General features: G+C 33.4%; 3 protein-coding genes across 3 annotated transcripts; 2 read left to right on the forward strand and 1 right to left on the reverse strand.

The window, feature by feature from the left end:
- The first annotated feature begins 1,690 nt into the window (after nt 1–1,690).
- Nucleotides 1,691–5,117, forward strand: LOC129872796 (triacylglycerol lipase 2-like). The gene is made up of 9 exons (XM_055947678.1): nt 1,691–1,852; nt 1,981–2,091; nt 3,117–3,257; nt 3,347–3,457; nt 3,677–3,820; nt 3,903–3,943; nt 4,032–4,111; nt 4,207–4,302; nt 4,754–5,117. Exons 1-9 carry the CDS (start codon nt 1,691–1,693, stop codon nt 5,074–5,076), a joined length of 1,209 nt encoding a protein of 402 aa, XP_055803653.1. The 3' UTR covers nt 5,077–5,117.
- A 624-nt stretch (nt 5,118–5,741) lies between these two features.
- LOC129875060 (mavicyanin) lies at nt 5,742–6,830 on the forward strand. Its single transcript, XM_055950483.1, has 2 exons — nt 5,742–6,104; nt 6,342–6,830. The coding sequence occupies exons 1-2, from the start codon at nt 5,936–5,938 to the stop codon at nt 6,683–6,685; spliced, it is 513 nt and encodes a 170-aa protein (XP_055806458.1). The 5' UTR covers nt 5,742–5,935; the 3' UTR covers nt 6,686–6,830.
- Nucleotides 6,794–10,466, reverse strand: LOC129875058 (chloride channel protein CLC-a-like). The gene is made up of 6 exons (XM_055950482.1): nt 10,174–10,466; nt 9,865–10,065; nt 9,547–9,724; nt 8,832–9,364; nt 7,556–8,678; nt 6,794–7,430 (listed from the first exon to the last, which is right to left on the reverse strand). The coding sequence occupies exons 1-6, from the start codon at nt 10,356–10,358 to the stop codon at nt 7,323–7,325; spliced, it is 2,328 nt and encodes a 775-aa protein (XP_055806457.1). The 5' UTR covers nt 10,359–10,466; the 3' UTR covers nt 6,794–7,322.
- Nucleotides 10,467–19,803: the final 9,337 nt, after the last annotated feature.

A 19,803-nucleotide genomic window follows, 5' to 3' on the forward strand; every position in this document is an offset into this window, starting at 1 on the left:
AGCATGCAACTGTTAAAGCCGAGCAACAACAATATACTCTCTCCGTCCCTTTTTAATTGTCATGATAAGATTTGACACAATTCTTAAGAAAAAATTAATTTGAATTGTCGTTGGACTAATATATCCCTTATTATTAATTTAATTTTTATCTATATATGTGCCAAATTCTAGAATAATTAATGCTAAGGGCAAAGTCGAAAAAAAATAATTCATTTTCTCTTGATTGTTTAAATTGATAATTATTTTGGAACAACCATTTTAATATACATGACAATTAAAAAGGGACGGAGGGAGTACGTTTTAGAATTTAAGTAGTCCTCACTCCATCCCAATTTAAATGTTTTACTTTACTTTTTGGTTTGTCCCTGTCACTTTCAATATTTAATAAGTTTTTCAATTTCAATATTCTACACAAATTTAAAACCACGAGATTTAACAGACTAACCTCATCTTTAATTCAAATAACAAAATTCAAAATTCATCATTTATTTATTAATTTTGTGTCCAATTAAATTAAAGCGCCTAAATCGGCACTTTAACTTAACACTTACTCATTTTACCTGAAATGATTTATAGCTAAGTGGAATTAGTAAAAGCTTACGTGCAGGCGCTATTTCCTAAACAAGTGGAAAACCTTACAACTTGCAATACTTATACCAGTCTTGAGATTATTCAGCTGAATTTGGGGGCATATCCAAATCCAAAGATCACAAATATAATATGCACATTATAAACTATAAAGCATAGCATTTTATAGCGGAGAGATTTCGCAAATAATTATTATAATAAATTTAATTAGGTTTTTTTAGTTATAATTTACATATTTATCGGTTGTAGTTATAGTTTAAGCTGCCTCATTTGTATAATTCGCGAATTTGTATAATTCGCAGGTTTGTATAATTCACGGATAATTGAGCAATTTTTGTATAAACTCGAAATAACGAATTTATACAAACACAAACATTTGAACTTTAAATAGTTATACAAATTATATTATACAAAATTACATTCTACAAAAGTTATACAAATTTCGAATTATACAAACTCGAACTGTAATTAATATTAAATATTAATGACAAATTATAAATTAGGTAAACTATAACTATGTTAATTAATTAACAAGTATATATTTACTTATTTGTGTTATTTTTCCTTATATAAAAGAAGCCAAGTAGATAATTTATAACATGTGTAACAAGGGAAAACGTAGCCCATGTGATACACAAATGCTGCAAAGTGCAATCCCAGTTAAGTCTATTAAAATTAGCTTCAAAATATTAACAGTAAAAAGAATTCTTTACATGTGCATGTCACTTAAAACTGTAACAGTAAATCGTTGAGCTTCAACATCAAGAAATCATCCCATTACTACACATCCCTTAGCTTGCATGTTGATGTCATCAGTTACGTTGATCGAAGAAGGCAACGTATAAAACATCCAAATTTAGTGGGCCTTCCAAATTATCAATTCTTAGTACAAATTACTGGCAACAGAATTAAGTGGCAGCAGAAAGGCAAAAAGTGACAAATTCTCCATTCTTTTTTAGAAACTCTAGAAATCAGAAACAAAAAGAACTGAGAAGAAGGCGCAAAAAGTTAGAAATCGTTTTCCCACCGCTCTCTGTTTCTAATTTCCATCTATAAATAATTTAGAAAGCATAACACAAATTACAAACACCAACTGAATATAATGATGTTCCACAGATTATTCATGATTGTGCTAATCTCAGTGTTTGTGAGTCATACAGCATTTGGTCATTTTGGCTTTGTTACTGATGATAATGCTGCAGCACCAAGTGACATGTGCGCCACCTTTGTGACTATTCATGGTTATAAGTGCCACGAATATGAGGTACCTAATTCCCTTGATTTCAGTATTACAACTCCCTGTCTTTTTTTTTTAAATGGCTTTGTCCATCAGATTTTTTATTTTATTTTTTTTGTGTGTGGGGGGATTTTCTTCAATTTATGAATTTTCAGGTGACTACTGATGATGGATACATACTGAGTGTGCAAAGAATTCCGGAAGGCCAAGTAGGTGGTAGCGGGCAGAACAGGCAGCCAGTTTTATTACAGCATGGAATACTGGTGGTAAGCATGCATGTTGCAATAACTTTTTAGGAATGGAAAAAAGCACTACACTCTATTAATCCAATATCTATCATAAATTTAAAAAAAATGCGTAAGTGTAACTCAGTCTATTTAGAAAGGTTATGCCCTACTTCAACAATTTACTCAATTGACCGAGAGCCTGTTTGGATTGACTTATAAGTTACTTATAAGTTGTTTTCAGTTTTTCTGAGTGTTTGGCTGATCAATTTAAAGTCATTTTGTGCTTAAAATAAGCCTCATATAACATAGGCGGTCTAACCACCACTTTGTAGAACTTGCCCTTAAGTTGTGGTGGCACCTTCTTGTCACATAGCACACCGGAAGCGAGTCTCCATTTCATCCACCCTGCCCAATACGGTGGGTGACATCATCGTCAATCTCCCCGCTGCCTTGCATGATAGACCCAAGGTATTTGAAAATACTTTTCTTTGGGATGACCTGGTTACCAAGCCTAACTTCCGCGCTAACCTCCTGAGGTGTCTCACTGAACTTGTACTCTAATTACTTTGTCTTGGTCCTACTCAACTCAAACCCTTTAGACTCCAAGGTATGTCTCCAATCCTCCAGCTTAGCGTTAACTCCACTACGAATCTCATTGATCAGGACTGTGTCGTCCGCGAAAAGCATACATTGTCGAAATTTACACTCGGTATATAATATAAATTTTAGATTCATGTTAAAATGTTTGTGTATTTGCATCTAAAAATGTGGCCTCTTGATCATAAAATAAGTATAAGTGACGAGAGACCTTAGTTTAAATTGCATATTTTCATTAATTTGTTTTTTATTTTTTAGTAAACAAAGTTAATAAATATTTATAATTGATGGAAAATAAGATAAAATAGTTGTGAATCTGCAAAACATTGCATGTTGTTTGGGTAGGTCTTGCTTAAAAGAGGTCTTTGAGTACATACGAGGGATTTTAATATTAAAAATGAATACATACAAAAATATATGTACACGTATGGTTAGGATTTCAGAATTAGACAAATTTGTTATTGCAGGATGGAGTAACGTGGGTAATGAATTCAGCAGAACAATCACTGCCAATGATTTTAGCAGACAGTGGCTTTGATGTTTGGATTGCCAACACCAGAGGAACAAGATACAGTCTTCGTCATCTTAATCTTCATCCTTATAATGGCGTATCTCCTTCAAATCTTTATTCTTAATCTTTAAAATTAATTCTATAAAAAATTATCTTATGAATCTAAAAATTGTGGTACACGTACAGGACTACTGGAATTGGTCATGGGATGATCTTGTAGCCCATGACTTACCCACTGTCGTTAACCTTGTCTATGAGCAATCTGGACAGAAAATTCACTACGTCGGCCATTCATTGGTAACTTCAGAAGACTTTCATAAAAGATATTCCCTCCCTCTTAATTTATTTGTCTGATTTTGATTTGACGCGGAGTTTGAATCTTGTATTGTTAAGTTAAATATATACTCCATATATAAAATGTATCAAAATGCCTTTTAATCTTGTAAAATTATACTTTCAACATTCTTTGATACCCTATTTTATAACTAATCAATTACTATATGGAAATTAATGCAGGGAACTTTGATAGCTTTGGCATCATTCTCACAAGGAAAACAAGTAGACAAGATAAAATCAGCAGCTTTGCTCAGCCCAATTGCTTACTTGAGCCATATGACCACAGCACTTGGTGTCGTTATGGCTAGATCCTTTCTTGGCGAGGTAATTAATTAATTAAGTGCAAAGTTAGGTCATCTTTTTAATTCTCTAAAATTAAACTTGATAACGATTATTATGTCAACAGATCACAACTATATTTGGTCTTGCAGAATTTAATCCAACAAGGTACGTAAATCTCTTATGACTAGATCCAACTATTTTTTTTTGTTCTTCTCAATTATAATTTATATTGATGACACATTTTGTTTTTCAGTGCACCTGTGTCTATTTTTATCAAGTCCTTGTGTGCTCAGCGTGGGATTAATTGCTATGACTTCCTCACAGCACTTACCGGTACTAATTTAATTAATTAAACACGTTCTTCAATAATTAACGAAGGATCATTTGCATGTCATCACAATTCTTAATTACTTTACATATGGATGCAGGGAAGAACTGTTGTCTAAATGCCTCCACAATCGATGTTTTCTTGAAGAACGAGCCTCAACCTACATCGACTAAGAATTTTGTGCATTTGGCTCAAAGTAAGTCCTCTTCAATAATGTGTACTGAGACGGAAAAATCAGGCTGAATAGACAGTTTTGGGAGTATTTTGCTGCCACTATTTGAAATAACATAGTTATTTTCCAAGGCAAAGATAAAATCTAGATAAAAATATCCCTAGCACAATTTGCTAGAAGTTCTAACTCGCGGATAGAATTCTTGCCTTCTTAGCTATAGAATCATGAACTCAAAGACTCTTTATCTTGAGTTCTCACTTTGACAAATATAAGTAAAATTTTGTCACTTTACTCTCATAATAAATGAATTTCAATCAGTCTAATATGACAAATATCTTTTGCGATTTTACTGTTATAATAATGAGTAAAGTTCAGTGATCATATGTAAAATTAATCCCTTAGTCATAGAACTTAATTACTCCACAAATCATGTTGCTACTTATCTTAACTAACTGCAATGATGAATTAAATGCAGCTGTTAGAGATGGAATCCTTAGGAAATACGACTATGGGGGCATTATCAATAATTTGGCACATTATGGTGAAGCTCAACCTCCACAGTATAATTTGGGAAATATCCCTCGAGACCTTCCCCTGTTTCTCAGCTATGGAGGCCAAGATGCACTTTCTAATACTAAAGATGTGGAGACATTACTCGATCTCCTCAAATACCACGATGTCGGCAACTTACATGTTCAATATGTCAAGGATTTTGCTCATGCTGACTTCATTATAGGAACTACTGCTAAGGATATTGTCTTTAACCAAATTGTCACCTTCTTTAGAAACCAACACTAAGCTACATATATTGATGGGAGTTTTTGTATTGTACTAGGTCAGTTTGCATGCGCCTTAAGTGTTAAGAAGTTATGAAAATTTTAAATATCTTCTATTTTCTTTCATAATGATCTTGACTTTGCGCCTAAAGGAAGATAAGATTAAACAGGCAGAATGTGGTATTACGATTTGAAAAGGGTCTTGCATTGGCCTAAAATGCAAGTCTTAATTTCAATCACCTACTAAATCTAATTAAAGTACTGTTGGCAAAATTCAATTTCACTTATAATTGGAAATAAATAGCACCTAACTGACACATAATCAAAAAGAGTAAAGTAGTAACTTAGATTAAAACCCAAGTCACCCAAAAATCAGGGGACCAACCACAATTATTTGCTTAGCATCCCCTGTCACACTCAACACGTAGTGGCTAAGATTCCATTTGGACATGAGTTCTTTTTTAAAATAACGTTTGGTTATATATTGGATTGATTTTATTTTACTTTTCCTGTAAATACTAGTATTTATTTTTTCAAACATCACATTTTTACGTCCAAAAGCCTTTGAACAGGCTTATTCTCCTATTTTCAGACAATCAACACCAAATAATGTAAACAGCAAGCAGAAAAATGTAGTTATAAATTAACAATGGTTATCATTCCATGCAGTGCACCAACAACTAGACTTATTACAAAAGAAAGTTGAGAAGTATAAACATTCTTTAGTTTCAAGCATTGTAGGTACCACCTACCAAATCAATAAGATGGCAATCATATATGTACAGCTGTTGAACTTCTCCTTGATTGCTAAACATTGAAGGTCAGGTTTATCTTTAAAAGACTAGCTAGGCAAGTGTGGACAAAATCAATTTGTTACCAATATGGAGTCTCTACGTAAGTCTTTGTTAATTTTTGTTATTGTGACGGTAATGATGCAGAAATATGCAATGGCTGCCCAACATGTTGTTGGTGGAAGCCAAGGATGGGATGAATCTACTGATTTCAATGCCTGGGCTTCTGGTCAAACATTCAAAGTTGGAGATACACTAGGTTTGTTATTTATTTCTCTTCTCTCCTTTAGGCTTTAACCAAAGTTTGGTAGAATTAAAGTTGCCAAATGGACGGTTTTTCTGTCAAAACTTAGGTTGCATTTCGATCGATCGGGTTATACTATTTTGATCTATTTTACCCACGAATTTGAATTTGGGCGTGTTGGCTGAGTTACTTAAAATGGATTAATTTTTTTCACCTCTAGTAGAAATTCTAATATTTCACTATTTCTTGCAGTATTTAGGTACAATCCAGGCCTTCACAGTGTTGTAGAACTGGAAGGTGATAGCCCATACAAGAGTTGTGATATAAGCAGTTCAGTGAATTCGATGAGTGCTGGTAACGATGTGGTTAAACTAAACAAGCCAGGGACTAGATACTTTGCTTGTGGAACAGCAGGTCACTGTGATCAGGGAATGAGGCTTAAGATCACAACTGTTACTGGAAGTGCACCTTCTAATCAGGCAGCTTCTTCCACGCCCAGCTCCTCTTCTGCAACTTCTCCTTGTTTTTCCACCGCGTTCTTCACTTTCATTGCTGCAATTTTGACTGTACAAATGGCTCTAGTATTCCTGTTATAAAAGACATATTTTTTGCTTTATTGATTCAATAGTTTGAATAATGTCGTTCATTTGTTTCTTCCCAGGAGAAGAAAGGTGTTAAGATTTTGACAGCAAAAGAAATATAAGTGACTTGAAAGATCAATATTTTATTGATCATAAGAAACTGATTATATACATCATAGCTTAACTAAATTACAGTAGAGTATTGCTAAAAATCTGCTAAACAGATTTTACTGCTCTCTGAAAATAAGGAACTTAACTAAAAAATAGCTAACAGACTTGTAAACAAACTAGAGAAGAGAGAAACAGCTAAAAACCGGCAACTTATTCTGCTGTGCACCTTTTCAGCTTTTTCAGTCCTACGTTATCTATTCTACCTTGAATTTAGGGCTTGTAGACACCTATGCACTCCAGCTAAACATTTGAAATTAACCTGCAGTTCTAGAGACAAACTGCAACAAAAGGTTTAGTTTTATGTAATTGAATTTTATATAAATGACTATTGATAGATCTTATAAAAAAATTCTGTCAACTTATTTACATGGTGAAGTTTAGGCTTCCTGTCGTTTACTTCTGCTGTATCTCTTCCTAAAATATTGGAAGAAAAGAAGGGATGATTGAAAATAAATCTACAAAAGAATGACCGTAGAAAAGTTCAGTGACCATTTTTGCTACTCTTAGACTTTGCCAGATGGGGGAAGAAATTCAAAATGTTGCAGGCCCTTAGGTCTTGTCTAGTCAAGATTCCGACCACTGGAAATACCTACAAGAGAAGTGAACACAAGTTAGTTATACTATTTGCGTTGCAAAATAAACGTAATAAGCTCTATTACTACCAACTTGTTTGGGACTGAGGCATAGTTGTTGTAAAGAATCTTATATACTCACCCCTGCTGCTTGATATTTGGGCACGATGATCATGTGTCGAAGCCCGACTTTCCTGAAAGCCACCATTGCCTTTGCTACTGACATGCTTTCCACCACTGTATGAGGGGTTGTGTTGATCAAGGGATGCAAATCAACATACATCTCCATTTCATCCTTTGTAACAGCAATATCTTCAATTTTACCCCACCTTTCTGCTAGATCAATCCATGTGAATTTCTCCTCTACTTCCCATTCTTCTGTTCTCCTTCTCTCATTCAAGAACCACTTTTTCTTGAGTACCAAAAGAAGGTGAGTTCTTAAGACAAGTCCATGCAATTCGGGTATCATGACTCCGTCTACAACAGGGAATCCATTGTGTGTGGTGTATTTTAGAACCTCTACGATTCGTCTCACTTTCTCAATTCCCTGAAGTGTAACTACAGCTGGCTTTACATCAGCAAGCTCACCAACTGTGATAATCCTCATCCATGCCTCAGGATGTGCTTCCAAGAAAGGTAGACCTTTTAGTTCCAAGATTATTTCATAGATACTTGGGTTGAAGCAGTCTGCCACGCTTTTACTAATTAGAAGGACAAGCATTGTTATCGGCAGAAGAAGAAGATTGTTTGTCAGCTCAAGAAATATGACACAAACAGTAACTGTCATTCTCATTGAACCAGCCATAAGGGAAGCTGCTCCAAGAACAGCATACAACCCTTGATCAATTTTTGCATAAGGTCTCATGGCAATGCCAAGCAAGCGACCATAACCTGAACCCATGAAGACGATTGGGATGAAGATACCAGATGGCACAGCAATCCCAAAAGTAATAACTCCCAAGATGCAATACAACAAAAAGAAGATGATAAGTGATATGACTTGAAATTCAGTGGCAGTGTTTAGGGAGAAAATGTTTCTGATTGCGTCCTCCTTTGTTGTAAGGAGAAGAGTGGCCAGATCATTGTAATAACCGTTTGGGCAGTTGAATTGTTTGAAGTTTCCGGTTTCTCCAGTGCCAGGACAAGACTCTGATAGGGATGAATCACAAAGCTTGCATTTAGCAAGAAAAGGAAGTCCATATATGCAAATGGAGGTGAAGAGGGAAACACTTAGAGCAAGAAGCAGCTTAAGTAATTTTCCCTTCCTGCAAGATAACAGATGGATCAATGTTAGAGCACCCATATTTAGAGTTCAAAAAGGTACAATTTGCATCAAATGGTTTAACTTTTGAGAACAGAGTTAACAGATGATAACTTGGGAATATGAAGGAATTTTTAACTCAATCGAGAGAGCTTACTCGTTAATGAGATTATAGAGCCTGAGGACCTTGTGGAGGACATGATTGTAGAGGCTCCCAAGGAGACCACCAATGACTCCAATAATTACAACAGGGATGATGTCCACAACATGGTACCTCACAATTACACCACTCACATCAAACATAATAAGTCCTCCTCTTCCAAAAAGTCCACAACTACCAGATTTGCAGTATTCCATGAAGACCCTTAGTACTACCACAACAACAGCAGTGCTAAAGAAAGTTCTCCAGATGAGGGCGCTTCTCCACCATGTTGCCACTTCCTCTAATGCAAATAGAACGCCAGCCACTGGAGCATGGAAAGCAGCACAAACACCTGATGATGAGCCATATGTGATGAGATCTCGCTTGTCCCTATCATTGTTAAAGTAACGGAGCCAATGCGAACTAAGTTTGTAACTGTCTGATCCACCTTGACCTAATAAAGAAGCAATGCAACTGCCAATGTGAATCAGTGGCTCTTGTTTCCCAAGATCTAAGCCAGCTGAAACTGCTCCAATGCTTCCAATGATCTGTGAAGTTGCATTGAAAAGATTCAATATTGTTTAGTAGAAATTAATAAGAGTTTTGGAACATTTTTATATGCCCCTGCCTGAATTTTTGCTCAAGTGATTGAACACCTACACCATTCGAGTCGTGCTAGAGGGTAATTGGGAACACTCGTGATAAAAATCAGTATTATTAATAGATGCACCTTAACAAAGAGTGTAGTTGCTCCGAACATATTGGGAGTGTCTACACCATTGAGATAGGCTTTGATTTCAGGAACTCCAGGACCGGCAGCCGTAGGTGCAAAATAAACAGTGAGAAATGCAGCTACCAATGTCAGCAGAAAGTTAGCACCCGCAAAAAATGCAAATCCCATAAGGTACCTACATAATTGTTTTATGAAATGTTAGTTGTCTCATTGGAGTTAGTAACATAATTGTTCAAAATCATCAAGTAATTAAATGTCATTAGACCAGAGGAGTTGCTCGGGGTAAAAACAAAATCAAAAATAAATGTCATTAACCTTTTTTCATCAATATAGTTCACAGTAGAGCGAAGTTTGTAACCAGAGATATTTTCGATTGAGAGACTGATGAAGGTGGTCACACCTCCGGTAAGAAGGCCGACTAGTAATGCCAGTGTCCATTTGATAAAGACATACTGTAATGTTTGAACTCTGGATCTTTTTCTCCAATCATGCTTGAAGAGATCATTCTCGTTGATCCTAAATCATCAGAGTCACATAAATACACAACTGACATGACATGTAAAGACAACTAGTTAAATATTTCTTGTAAAACAGATAAGCTTTAGTATGTGTGATTGTTCTTACTCATAATCCAAACTTTCGATGTGGGAGACCTTAGCTCCCACTATGGCAACTGAAGTGGAGGACAGTGTTCGGTTCCTCTTGAGCAGAGAGTAATTGCTCTCTGTCTCTCTTTCTTCTTCATTATTGTGTTGTCCCTCCATGTCATTTACTGTTGCTACTTCTGCAAATTGATTTGTCTCCTCCATTAAACAAATACCAGAAGTGAAGCTTGTCTAGATATATACTATATACTAGTTGCAAAATTCAGATATTGAAGCAGACGAAAAGAACAAGAATGGATGCAATTCTTTGTGTTTTTTCAAGAGAGAGATAAAGGAAACGTGATCTAGTTGTTTAAGTAGTGCTTCCAATTTACTACACATTTGTTTGACATTCAAATTTCTAATTTTGATCCGAAGAATATTAATAATCACAATAATTAATAACTTAAAATATTTAAAAGACATAAAAAATAATTAAATTTTTTTTATTGACTCTCGAAATTCAACTATATCATCCTAATTTTAGGACGGAGGAAATATAATTTATATCTTCGTATGCTTCTTTGGGTGAGAAACGAGAATTAACATGGATAATCATTGCTATAGATTGGAGACTCTTATTGGTTTTTTTTTTTATTGAACAAATTAAATGTGACTAACGATTGATAGGAACATATTTTGGGATCAATATTAAATTGTAAATGTATTTTAATAAAATTTGAACCTAGTCAGCATGATTGGCTGGAAGATTTTTTGGGTATCACTAAAGAAATTATTCATCTGACATGTTTCTATTACTTGGTCCATTCATTATATAATATGATGACAATAAGGTAAATTAAAGGCATTTGTGTTCGGTAATGAATACGAGAACTATCCATATTTGATCTTCCTAAAGGTACACCCCTTGAAATTTGGATGGTCAATGGAGAGTACGTTTGGGTTGATGTTCGCTCTTCTTTCTTTTTTTTTTCTACCCCTCTCGCATTTTTAATCTCGTAATAATTCGTATTATGTGAAGCGTCTAACGTATGGAAAGGTATAAAAGTGAGTGTCATTTTAATAGGAATTAGTATGTGACAGAAATTACTTGTCTTGATCTGCATGGACACATGGGCTTCACCACTTCAGAATCTAGGAACTGTGTATTGTCAATTCATCAACAATTAAAATGTGTCATGATTGGCGTTCACCCATGTTATCTCTTTCAATTCGACAGGGAAAGCACCAATCAATCAGAGAGCTAAATTCATTTGGCTGCTCCTGTACTACTCTTATACATGCTATACAATATACTGAAGATTAAAAATTTAAATTATCATCAGAATTTAGAAATTGTGTATTGTCTATGGTTGGTGAAGGGGTTAAAACTTAAAAGGTAACAAATAAGACCTAAAATTATATGGAAGGAAGTAGCTATAGTCTCAAAAGACTTTCAAATGTTTGGTATTGATACAAATTTAGCTAAAAATATGACATAAAGAAACAAAAAAATGATTTAGATAATAGCTATTGGTTGAGGATATAATACTCCTAACGCATTTTTTGATTTTATTTTATTTGTTATGATGATGATATGATATGAGGTTAAATGATGAATGAGAATTTATATAGCCGATTCTAACTTACTTATGATTGAGACATAATAATAATAATAATAATAATAATAATAATAATAATAATAATTGTATTTGTATATAAAATTAAATCCTTTAAATAATTGATGAGCATCATCTTTATTCGCATCACAAATAGCATATTTTGTGTTATATGCGTTTGAAATATATTAGGCATGACATGGGTATCATTCTAACGTACTAACTAGGGGAGCCCCCAATGTACGAACGTGTTGGATAGATATATTAGATTATATCCACTTACATGTAAATCAAGTTCAAAAAATAATAAAATTATGTTGTTGTCCACTTATCTCCACAAAAAAAAAAAAAAAATTGTGTGATTCAGGATTTAATACAAATTTTAATCCTCCACAAAATTTTAACAAAATCATCCTCTTTCTCCCCCAACTTGCTCGTTTAGACCCCACGAATAATGTTACAAGTTTCATAGGAAGTTTGTTGTAGATTGTTTGGATGGTAATTACCTGTTTTATTGTATTGTCATTTTAAATGTAATTAATATTTATTTTTGTAATTATTCAAATTTTATTATATCTTATTATTAAAGCTATGAAATGATGAAAGTGTATTTATGTAGCGATTAACTTAGTATTATCACATCATTATTATTATTTTCTCATTTTATCTTTACGTATTATTTAATAATCTTATTTTATCTTTTTAACTCTATTTTCTTTACAATAACTCCACATGCTCCCTACTTTTTCTTTGAAATATTATAAGCTTCAATTGTTGGTATTGGTATGTGGCATTTTAAAATAACAAGAAATGATATGATTTATTGAATATTGTATTCATCAAAATGATATAATACAATACATGATGATGTGATAGGTAACAAACATCCAACAAGCTATTTATACAGAAGTTCTATAATAAGGAAATATTTATGTGGTTTCATGTGGAGACTCGAAACGTCAACCAAGACAAGTAGTTGTTGGATCAGATTTTCCATATCCACTTCCATTTTAATTTTCTTTATTGTTCCTTTCACCTCATTTAAGTTTTGTCAATTCTTAGATTTTTTTAATCGGATTTTATTTGAATTTGCATCACACAAAAGAAAAAAGGAAAACGAGATTTGGAGTTTTATTCAAGAAAATTATATTATATGTATATAAAAAAAGGAATTTTTGCAACATTATATATTGCTTTAAATAACTTCTCTTAGATTTTTTTAATCGGATTTTATTTGAATTTGCATCACACAAAAGAAAAAAGGAAAACGAGATTTGGAGTTTTATTCAAGAAAATTATATTATATGTATATAAAAAAAGGAATTTTTGCAACATTATATATTGCTTTAAATAACTTCTCTACTGAACTGAAAACCTATTGATTACCGTTTTTTTATTTCATAAAGATAAAAATAAGATGTGTGTACATCTTCTTCTTTATAGACTCCACTTATAAAATTATATTAAATATGTTATTTTTTCTATATTTTCCAACCACCCCGAACACACACACAAAAAAAATGTTTAACAATATTATGTCTTGGATGGCCACGTTTGCAAGCACCCAATATCCTAATCTCATTTGTACTGTTACTGGCATCTTTTAGTTTATTGCAACAAGATAATGGAAAAGATAAAAGTTTAATTTTTATATGAGATGACCAAGAATGCCAGCCCCCCTCCATTTACTTCAAATTTTTAATGCTATGATGTGTCGTTTATTGATGGGAAATGATGTTTTAGTCAACGTACGTATCTCCAAGGATACTGGGGGCATATAACACGTCAAACATTATTGTTTCGACCACTATTCAATTTTACATAAAATAAAATAAAATACGGTGCGGCATGAAACATTGGAAAACCTATTTCCACTTTCATTTCCATGTTCAAAACGAAGACTTTGCATTACAACGAACAAGGGAGTTTTTAAAACAGAAACGTGATCATCAAATCATTGTTGATCAAACAGCAATGCTTGGGTTTCTGAACTAAAAATTATTTTTCTATATGTTTCATACACAAAGTTGCGCGCTTCTATAATTATTTTTCTATATATAAATAGATAGAAGGTTTTTTTTTTTGTAACTCACAAGATTTAATTAGATGTAGTAAAGATGATATAATTTCTTTTGATTATATTAAATAAATTGATTAATGAAAAGAATGAAGGAAAATAATTTTAAAAAAAGGAAAAAAAGATAAATATGAATGGAGGCCATAAAGGGGTGCCACATCACCTTGTCTATGCTCCTCCTTTATATATACTAGTTTTAGGCACGTGCGTTGCACATGTGTCCCATGTTAATTTGTGTCGATTCGTTCAAATAATATACTATACATTCTATGAAACACATTCGTGTAATGAGTAATATAAAATGTTTGTACTTCCTTTTTATCTTTTATCTATTTATATACTACTAAATAAATAGTTGTGCTTCCATTTTAGTGGAGCTCTAAACTGAATATCTATTTTCTGGCGAGGAACTATATATTATAACTACGAAAATTTTCGAAAATGAATAAGCTAGTGAATGGAAGTTGCAACCCCGTCAAAGCAATATTTGGAAGAGTCCTATCATTCCTAGAATATCAACATTATAAATTATAAATCTATCAACAAATCTGTGTTTAATATAGATCAATTAAAAAGGAACATACCTGATAATTTTGTGCTTTCTTCAAATGTTTCTTATAATGGTGAAGACTTAGTGCATTTCCATTTATAAGTTTTTTATTTAAGATAATAAATAGGAGAATTCAATAACTTTTAATAACTGAAGAAAACCAAAAGAGAATTTATTGGCTCTAAATAAATTATTTCATATATATTAAGTAATTTTTTTTAATATAAACATAGAATTTAAGAAATAACTATTAAATTCCATCGAATTCGTAAGTTGTATATGGGCTCCACCCCTGATTATCATATACGAATATCAAAAATAATATTCTCAACAACTAATTAAAAAGAAGATGCTCTCCATTCAATTAAAATTCAAGCAAATCACTTAATTCCATTATTTCAAAAAGTAAAAAAGACAAAAAAAAATCATGATTTATAGTAATTTAAAACAAATCACATAAACCGTGACTCTCAGTCATCTATCTTCTTTTCACCAACATATTTCAAAGTGAACAATATAAAAGACAATAAACCTTATATGCACTAATCAATTGTATCTTTTTGTCTTTATTTATCCCTTTTCACCTAACCTTGAAGCACTTGTTTGAACCATAAGTTTCTATATTTACAGTAGTAAACAATGTCTCTTTGTATTTATTTGATAATTATCATATGAATTTGGTTAATGCTAATTAATAAAATATCCAATGCAGCTTTTTAAATTCTTCTCCTTTTAGTGTACTGATAATAGAAAGTTATAGGAATTAAAAGATGTAACTGAAGCTGGATAAACCTCACATAAATATGGAGGCATACGTTTATCATGATAAATTATGGGTAAAGGTTTTAAAATAAATTAGCTACATTGAAATACCAATAATTCTAATAGATCGATACACCCTTACATATTTTCTTAATAACTATTAGTTAGAATATTATCTTTTCCTATTCCAACTATATCATTGATTTGGTCCTCTAAGTATTTACTGTTACAAGAGTAATATTTATGACGCAATCTTTACTCATAATATCATGATAATCAATTAGATAATTAACTGGTCACTTCGTAACTTACAGATGAATATGGTCACTTTGTGACTCTTTAGCTTGAAATTAAGTTAGGAGGCGAAAAGATTGTGAAAATATTTTGATTAATTAATAATTAATTTATTAGATATTTTATAACATTTTGAATTAGAATAGGGGTATTACGTTAGGAGATGGAAAGGCTGTAAAAACATTTTGATTAATTAATATTTAATTTATTAGATATTTTATAACATTTTGAATTAGAATCGGGGTGTTACGTTAGGAGATGGAAAGGTTGTGAAAATCAGGGTAAGAACACTAGGAGGGGACTCGGAACACTTCCCAGTGGTGATGGGGTTACATCAAGGATCAGCTCTTAGTCCTTTTTTATTTGCCTTGGTGATGGATGGATTGACGCGACAAATTCAAGGTGAGGTACCATGGTATATGCTTTTCGCGGATGACATAGTCCTGATCGATGAGACTCGTAGCGGAGTTAACGCTAAGCTGGAGGATTGGAGACATACCTTGGAGTCTAAAGGGTTTAAGCTGAGTAGGACCAAGGCAGAGTACTTAGAGTGCAAGTTCAGTGAGACACCTCAGGAGGTTGGCGTGAAAGTTAGGCTTGATGCCCAGGTCATCCAAAAGAGAAGTAGTTGCAAGTATCTTGGGTCTATCATGCAAGGCAGCGGGGAGATTGATGATGATGTCACACATCGTATTGGGGTAGGGTGGATGAAATGGAGGCTCGCTTCCGGAGTGCTATGTGACAAGAATGTGCCACCAAAACTTAAGGGCAAGTTCTACAAAGTGGTGGTTAGACCGGCTATGTTGTATGGGGCGGAGTGTTGGCCAGTTAAGACTTCTCATGTTCAAAAGATGAAAGTTGCCGAGATGAGAATCTTGAGATGGATGTGTAGGCATACCAGGAGCGACAGGATTAGAAATGAGGCTATTCTGGACAAGGTAAGAGTGGTCTCGGTGGAAGACAAGATGCAGGAAATGCGACTGAAATGGTTTGAGCATGTGAAGAGGAGAGACACAGATGCCCAGTGCGGAGGTGTGAGAGGCTGGCCATGGATGGTTACAAAAGAGGTAGGGGTAGGCCAAAAAAGTATTGGGGAGAGGTGATTAGACAGGACATGGCACAGTTACAGCTTACCGAGGACGTAACCTTAAATAGGAGGGTGTGGAGGAACCACATTAGGGTAGAAGCTAGTACATAGTCTTGTTATTCTTTCCTATTCGTAGGCACATTAGCGCATTACAATTTCGTGTGCTCTGATTTCTGTTATTTCTGTTATTATTTATTACTTTCTATACTTTGGTTACTCTACTTTATCTGTGACGCTTTCGTTATTTATTTTTCCCATATCATTTTTAATTTCTTAGCCTTATCTGATATCTTTTTATGCTTTTATTGAGTCGAGGGTCTCCAGAAAACAGCCGTCCTACCTTGGTAGGAGTAAGGTCTGCGAACACTCTACCCTCCTCAGACTCCACGTTGTGGGATTTCACTTGGTTGTTGTTGTTGTTGTTAATATTTAATTTATTAGATATTTCATAACATTTTGAATTAGAATAGGGGTAAAATAATATTTTAACTTTTAACTTTATAGCTTCCCACTTTTAGTATTATATGATATGATATAATGATATATAGATTCGTATATCTTTTTCTCCATCTTTTAGGTTTTTCACTTCATTTTTTTCATAGATCATGTGGTTAATCATCACAAGAGAGGACATAAAAAGGTGATGTGATAATTACATGATTATCACTTGGATGAAGATCATAAATATATTTTTCACATTTTTTTCTTGTGTTATAATAGCCAAATACAATTTCATCAAGATTAAGAAAGAAGTTTGATGGCGATGAAAGATTCATCAAAGAAAACGGCCACATTAATTTGGTACAAATTCATCAAGATGAAGAAAGAAGTTTGGCTATGCGGATATCCTTAACAAGTTGAACCAAGGATAAAGAAGACGAATAGAAGTGAAGACAATTATGATCTGCATCCTTAGAGGGGATGTGGAGAGAAAGCATTTTTTGGGAACTGAGTTGTTTTTGGGGCATGTGCAGAAGAGGGGTGTCGACGCCCCAGTTAGGAGGTGCGAGCGGTTGGATTGGGGGCTATGCGGAGGGGTAGGGGTAGACTGAAAAAGTATTGGAGCAAGGTGATTAGACAAGATATGACACTACTCCATATCATTGAGGACATGACCTTACATAGAAAAGAGTGGAGGTCGCGGATTAGGATAGTAGGCTAGTAGGGATAGAATAGTGTCTTGCCATGTGTAGGTTTAGGGTGGTCGTAGGTCTAGGTGTGCCTTCATAGCTGTGTTGCTATTGCCTTTGATTATCGCAGTACTTTGCTATAATTATAGCTATTGTTATTGTTCGTTTCTTGTAAATTTTGCAATGCATTTTATTTTTATTTTTATCTATTTATTTATATTTATTTTATTTTTTATTTTATTTTATGCTATATAGATTGTTTTTCTCTCGTACTTGAAACTGTCACTTTTGAGCCAAGGGTCTTTCAAAAACAGTCTCTCCACCTCCATGAGGTAGTGGTAAGGTTTGCATACATTTTATCTTCCCCATACCCCACTTGTTGATCAGATGGATTTTGGCATGATTGAGATGTTTCTTCTTAAAATAAGATTGAGAGTAATGTATTCCAGAATTTTGAGACGCGATTGAAACAAACAACTGAATTCATAGGTAGCCTGCTCAGAATGTCCATAATTATCTCCTCCATGAACCAGACAGATATGCAAAAAACGAAGAGCAAATTAATTAAGACGGAGGAAGAAAGCTTATAATTAATGCTTGCTCCATGGAAAGAAAAAAAAACATACATCAAGTGATTTTATTTATGACTATTCCCTCTATTTCATATTAAATGAATTTGTGAGGCAATGTACACATATTAAGAAAAACATTCAAAAACATAATTTGAATCATATTTTCCACCATTGCTCTTTGTAAAATCATAAATATAACTTTGCAAGTATTGTGATTTATTTCATAGAAAATATACAACTTCAATAAATGATAGGTATATGGAAAAAGTTTCAAAAATCTATCTTGAACTTTGAACAATTCAATTATTTTAAACAATGAAAAATCCCTCAAAAATTCACTTAATATGGAATGGAGGGAGTATTGTATTAGAATCTCCTAGTTGAAACAAAGGATTCCTTTCCACATTCTAATAGGAATGTTCACGTTTAATTAACCTCAATAAATGAGCTATTGAGATGGAGCAAAAAGCTAACACGGCTTAAAAACAGATTGATAAACTGAAGAAAAGATAACGAGTTCTTAAGTTTGATATGTAGTATCTTATTTACTTTTCTTTTCTTGTTTTGTTAGCTAGTTCAATTTCTCTAAAGAATCTCCATTGAGCATGGTCATTTTGATCAAAAGATAGGCAAGAAAAAGAAGACAACTTGGAGGATGACATTGCTAGGAGCTTTCTGGCTTTATTTGGAAAGAATTGACTTCTATTATATTTATCTTTAGAGCAAAGAGAGGATTCCCTTTTATATTGTTATGATAGAAGTTTGATTGTGAGTTTAGTTGAGCAACAAATCTATTTTGTATGGTAGCTGTGCGCTTTATTAACTAGCTAGTAACCGTCGAAGTATTCCAGATGTATGTATAACTCTGCCAAGTTCATAATGTAAACCAAATCCATTTTGTATTACTCTAGTTTTGTAAAATTTAAAAAAAAAAAACATGAAAAAAGTGTGTTCAAGCAAATAACAATATAGTAAGTAATGAGAGCCATAATTGTTTAACATTTAGATGGCCAATTACACACCCAATTTATTCACCCAGTTTTGGAGAGATAGACTCTCCGTATAAACAATATCATCCTCATTAATGGTAACTGCATCAATATCATCATAATCTAGAGGCCATATTTGATTGCTTAATCCAAATGATCCAACAGATATTATCCTATATACAAATCTTGCATTGTTATCACATCTAATTGAAAATAGAGTAAAACTTGATCATCTGAGAATGTATAAATCGGTATGACTCTATATATTCCGGTGCTTGGTGTAGTGAACAATTTCATCCAAGAATCTTTAATGTCTTTCATTACCCATAAATTAAAAGCTTTGTCATCCTTATAATAAACACCAAGCATTCCCCCCAACACTGATACGCCCACATCAACTTCAACTTCAACTCGGGACCTAGATAGAGTGAGCACACGATCTCTGGCAATGGTATCTCTCGGTACACCTCAGATGAAATATTGAATGAAATCACACACAACTTTGATAAGATACCAAGCCAATGAAATGCTCTAACTACAAATGCCAAATATTCCCCACCAGACAACATAGAACAATCTTTTCTACCTGG

This window comes from Solanum dulcamara, chromosome 11, assembly GCF_947179165.1.
Source record: "Solanum dulcamara chromosome 11, daSolDulc1.2, whole genome shotgun sequence".
Taxonomy (NCBI): Eukaryota; Viridiplantae; Streptophyta; class Magnoliopsida; order Solanales; family Solanaceae; genus Solanum; species Solanum dulcamara.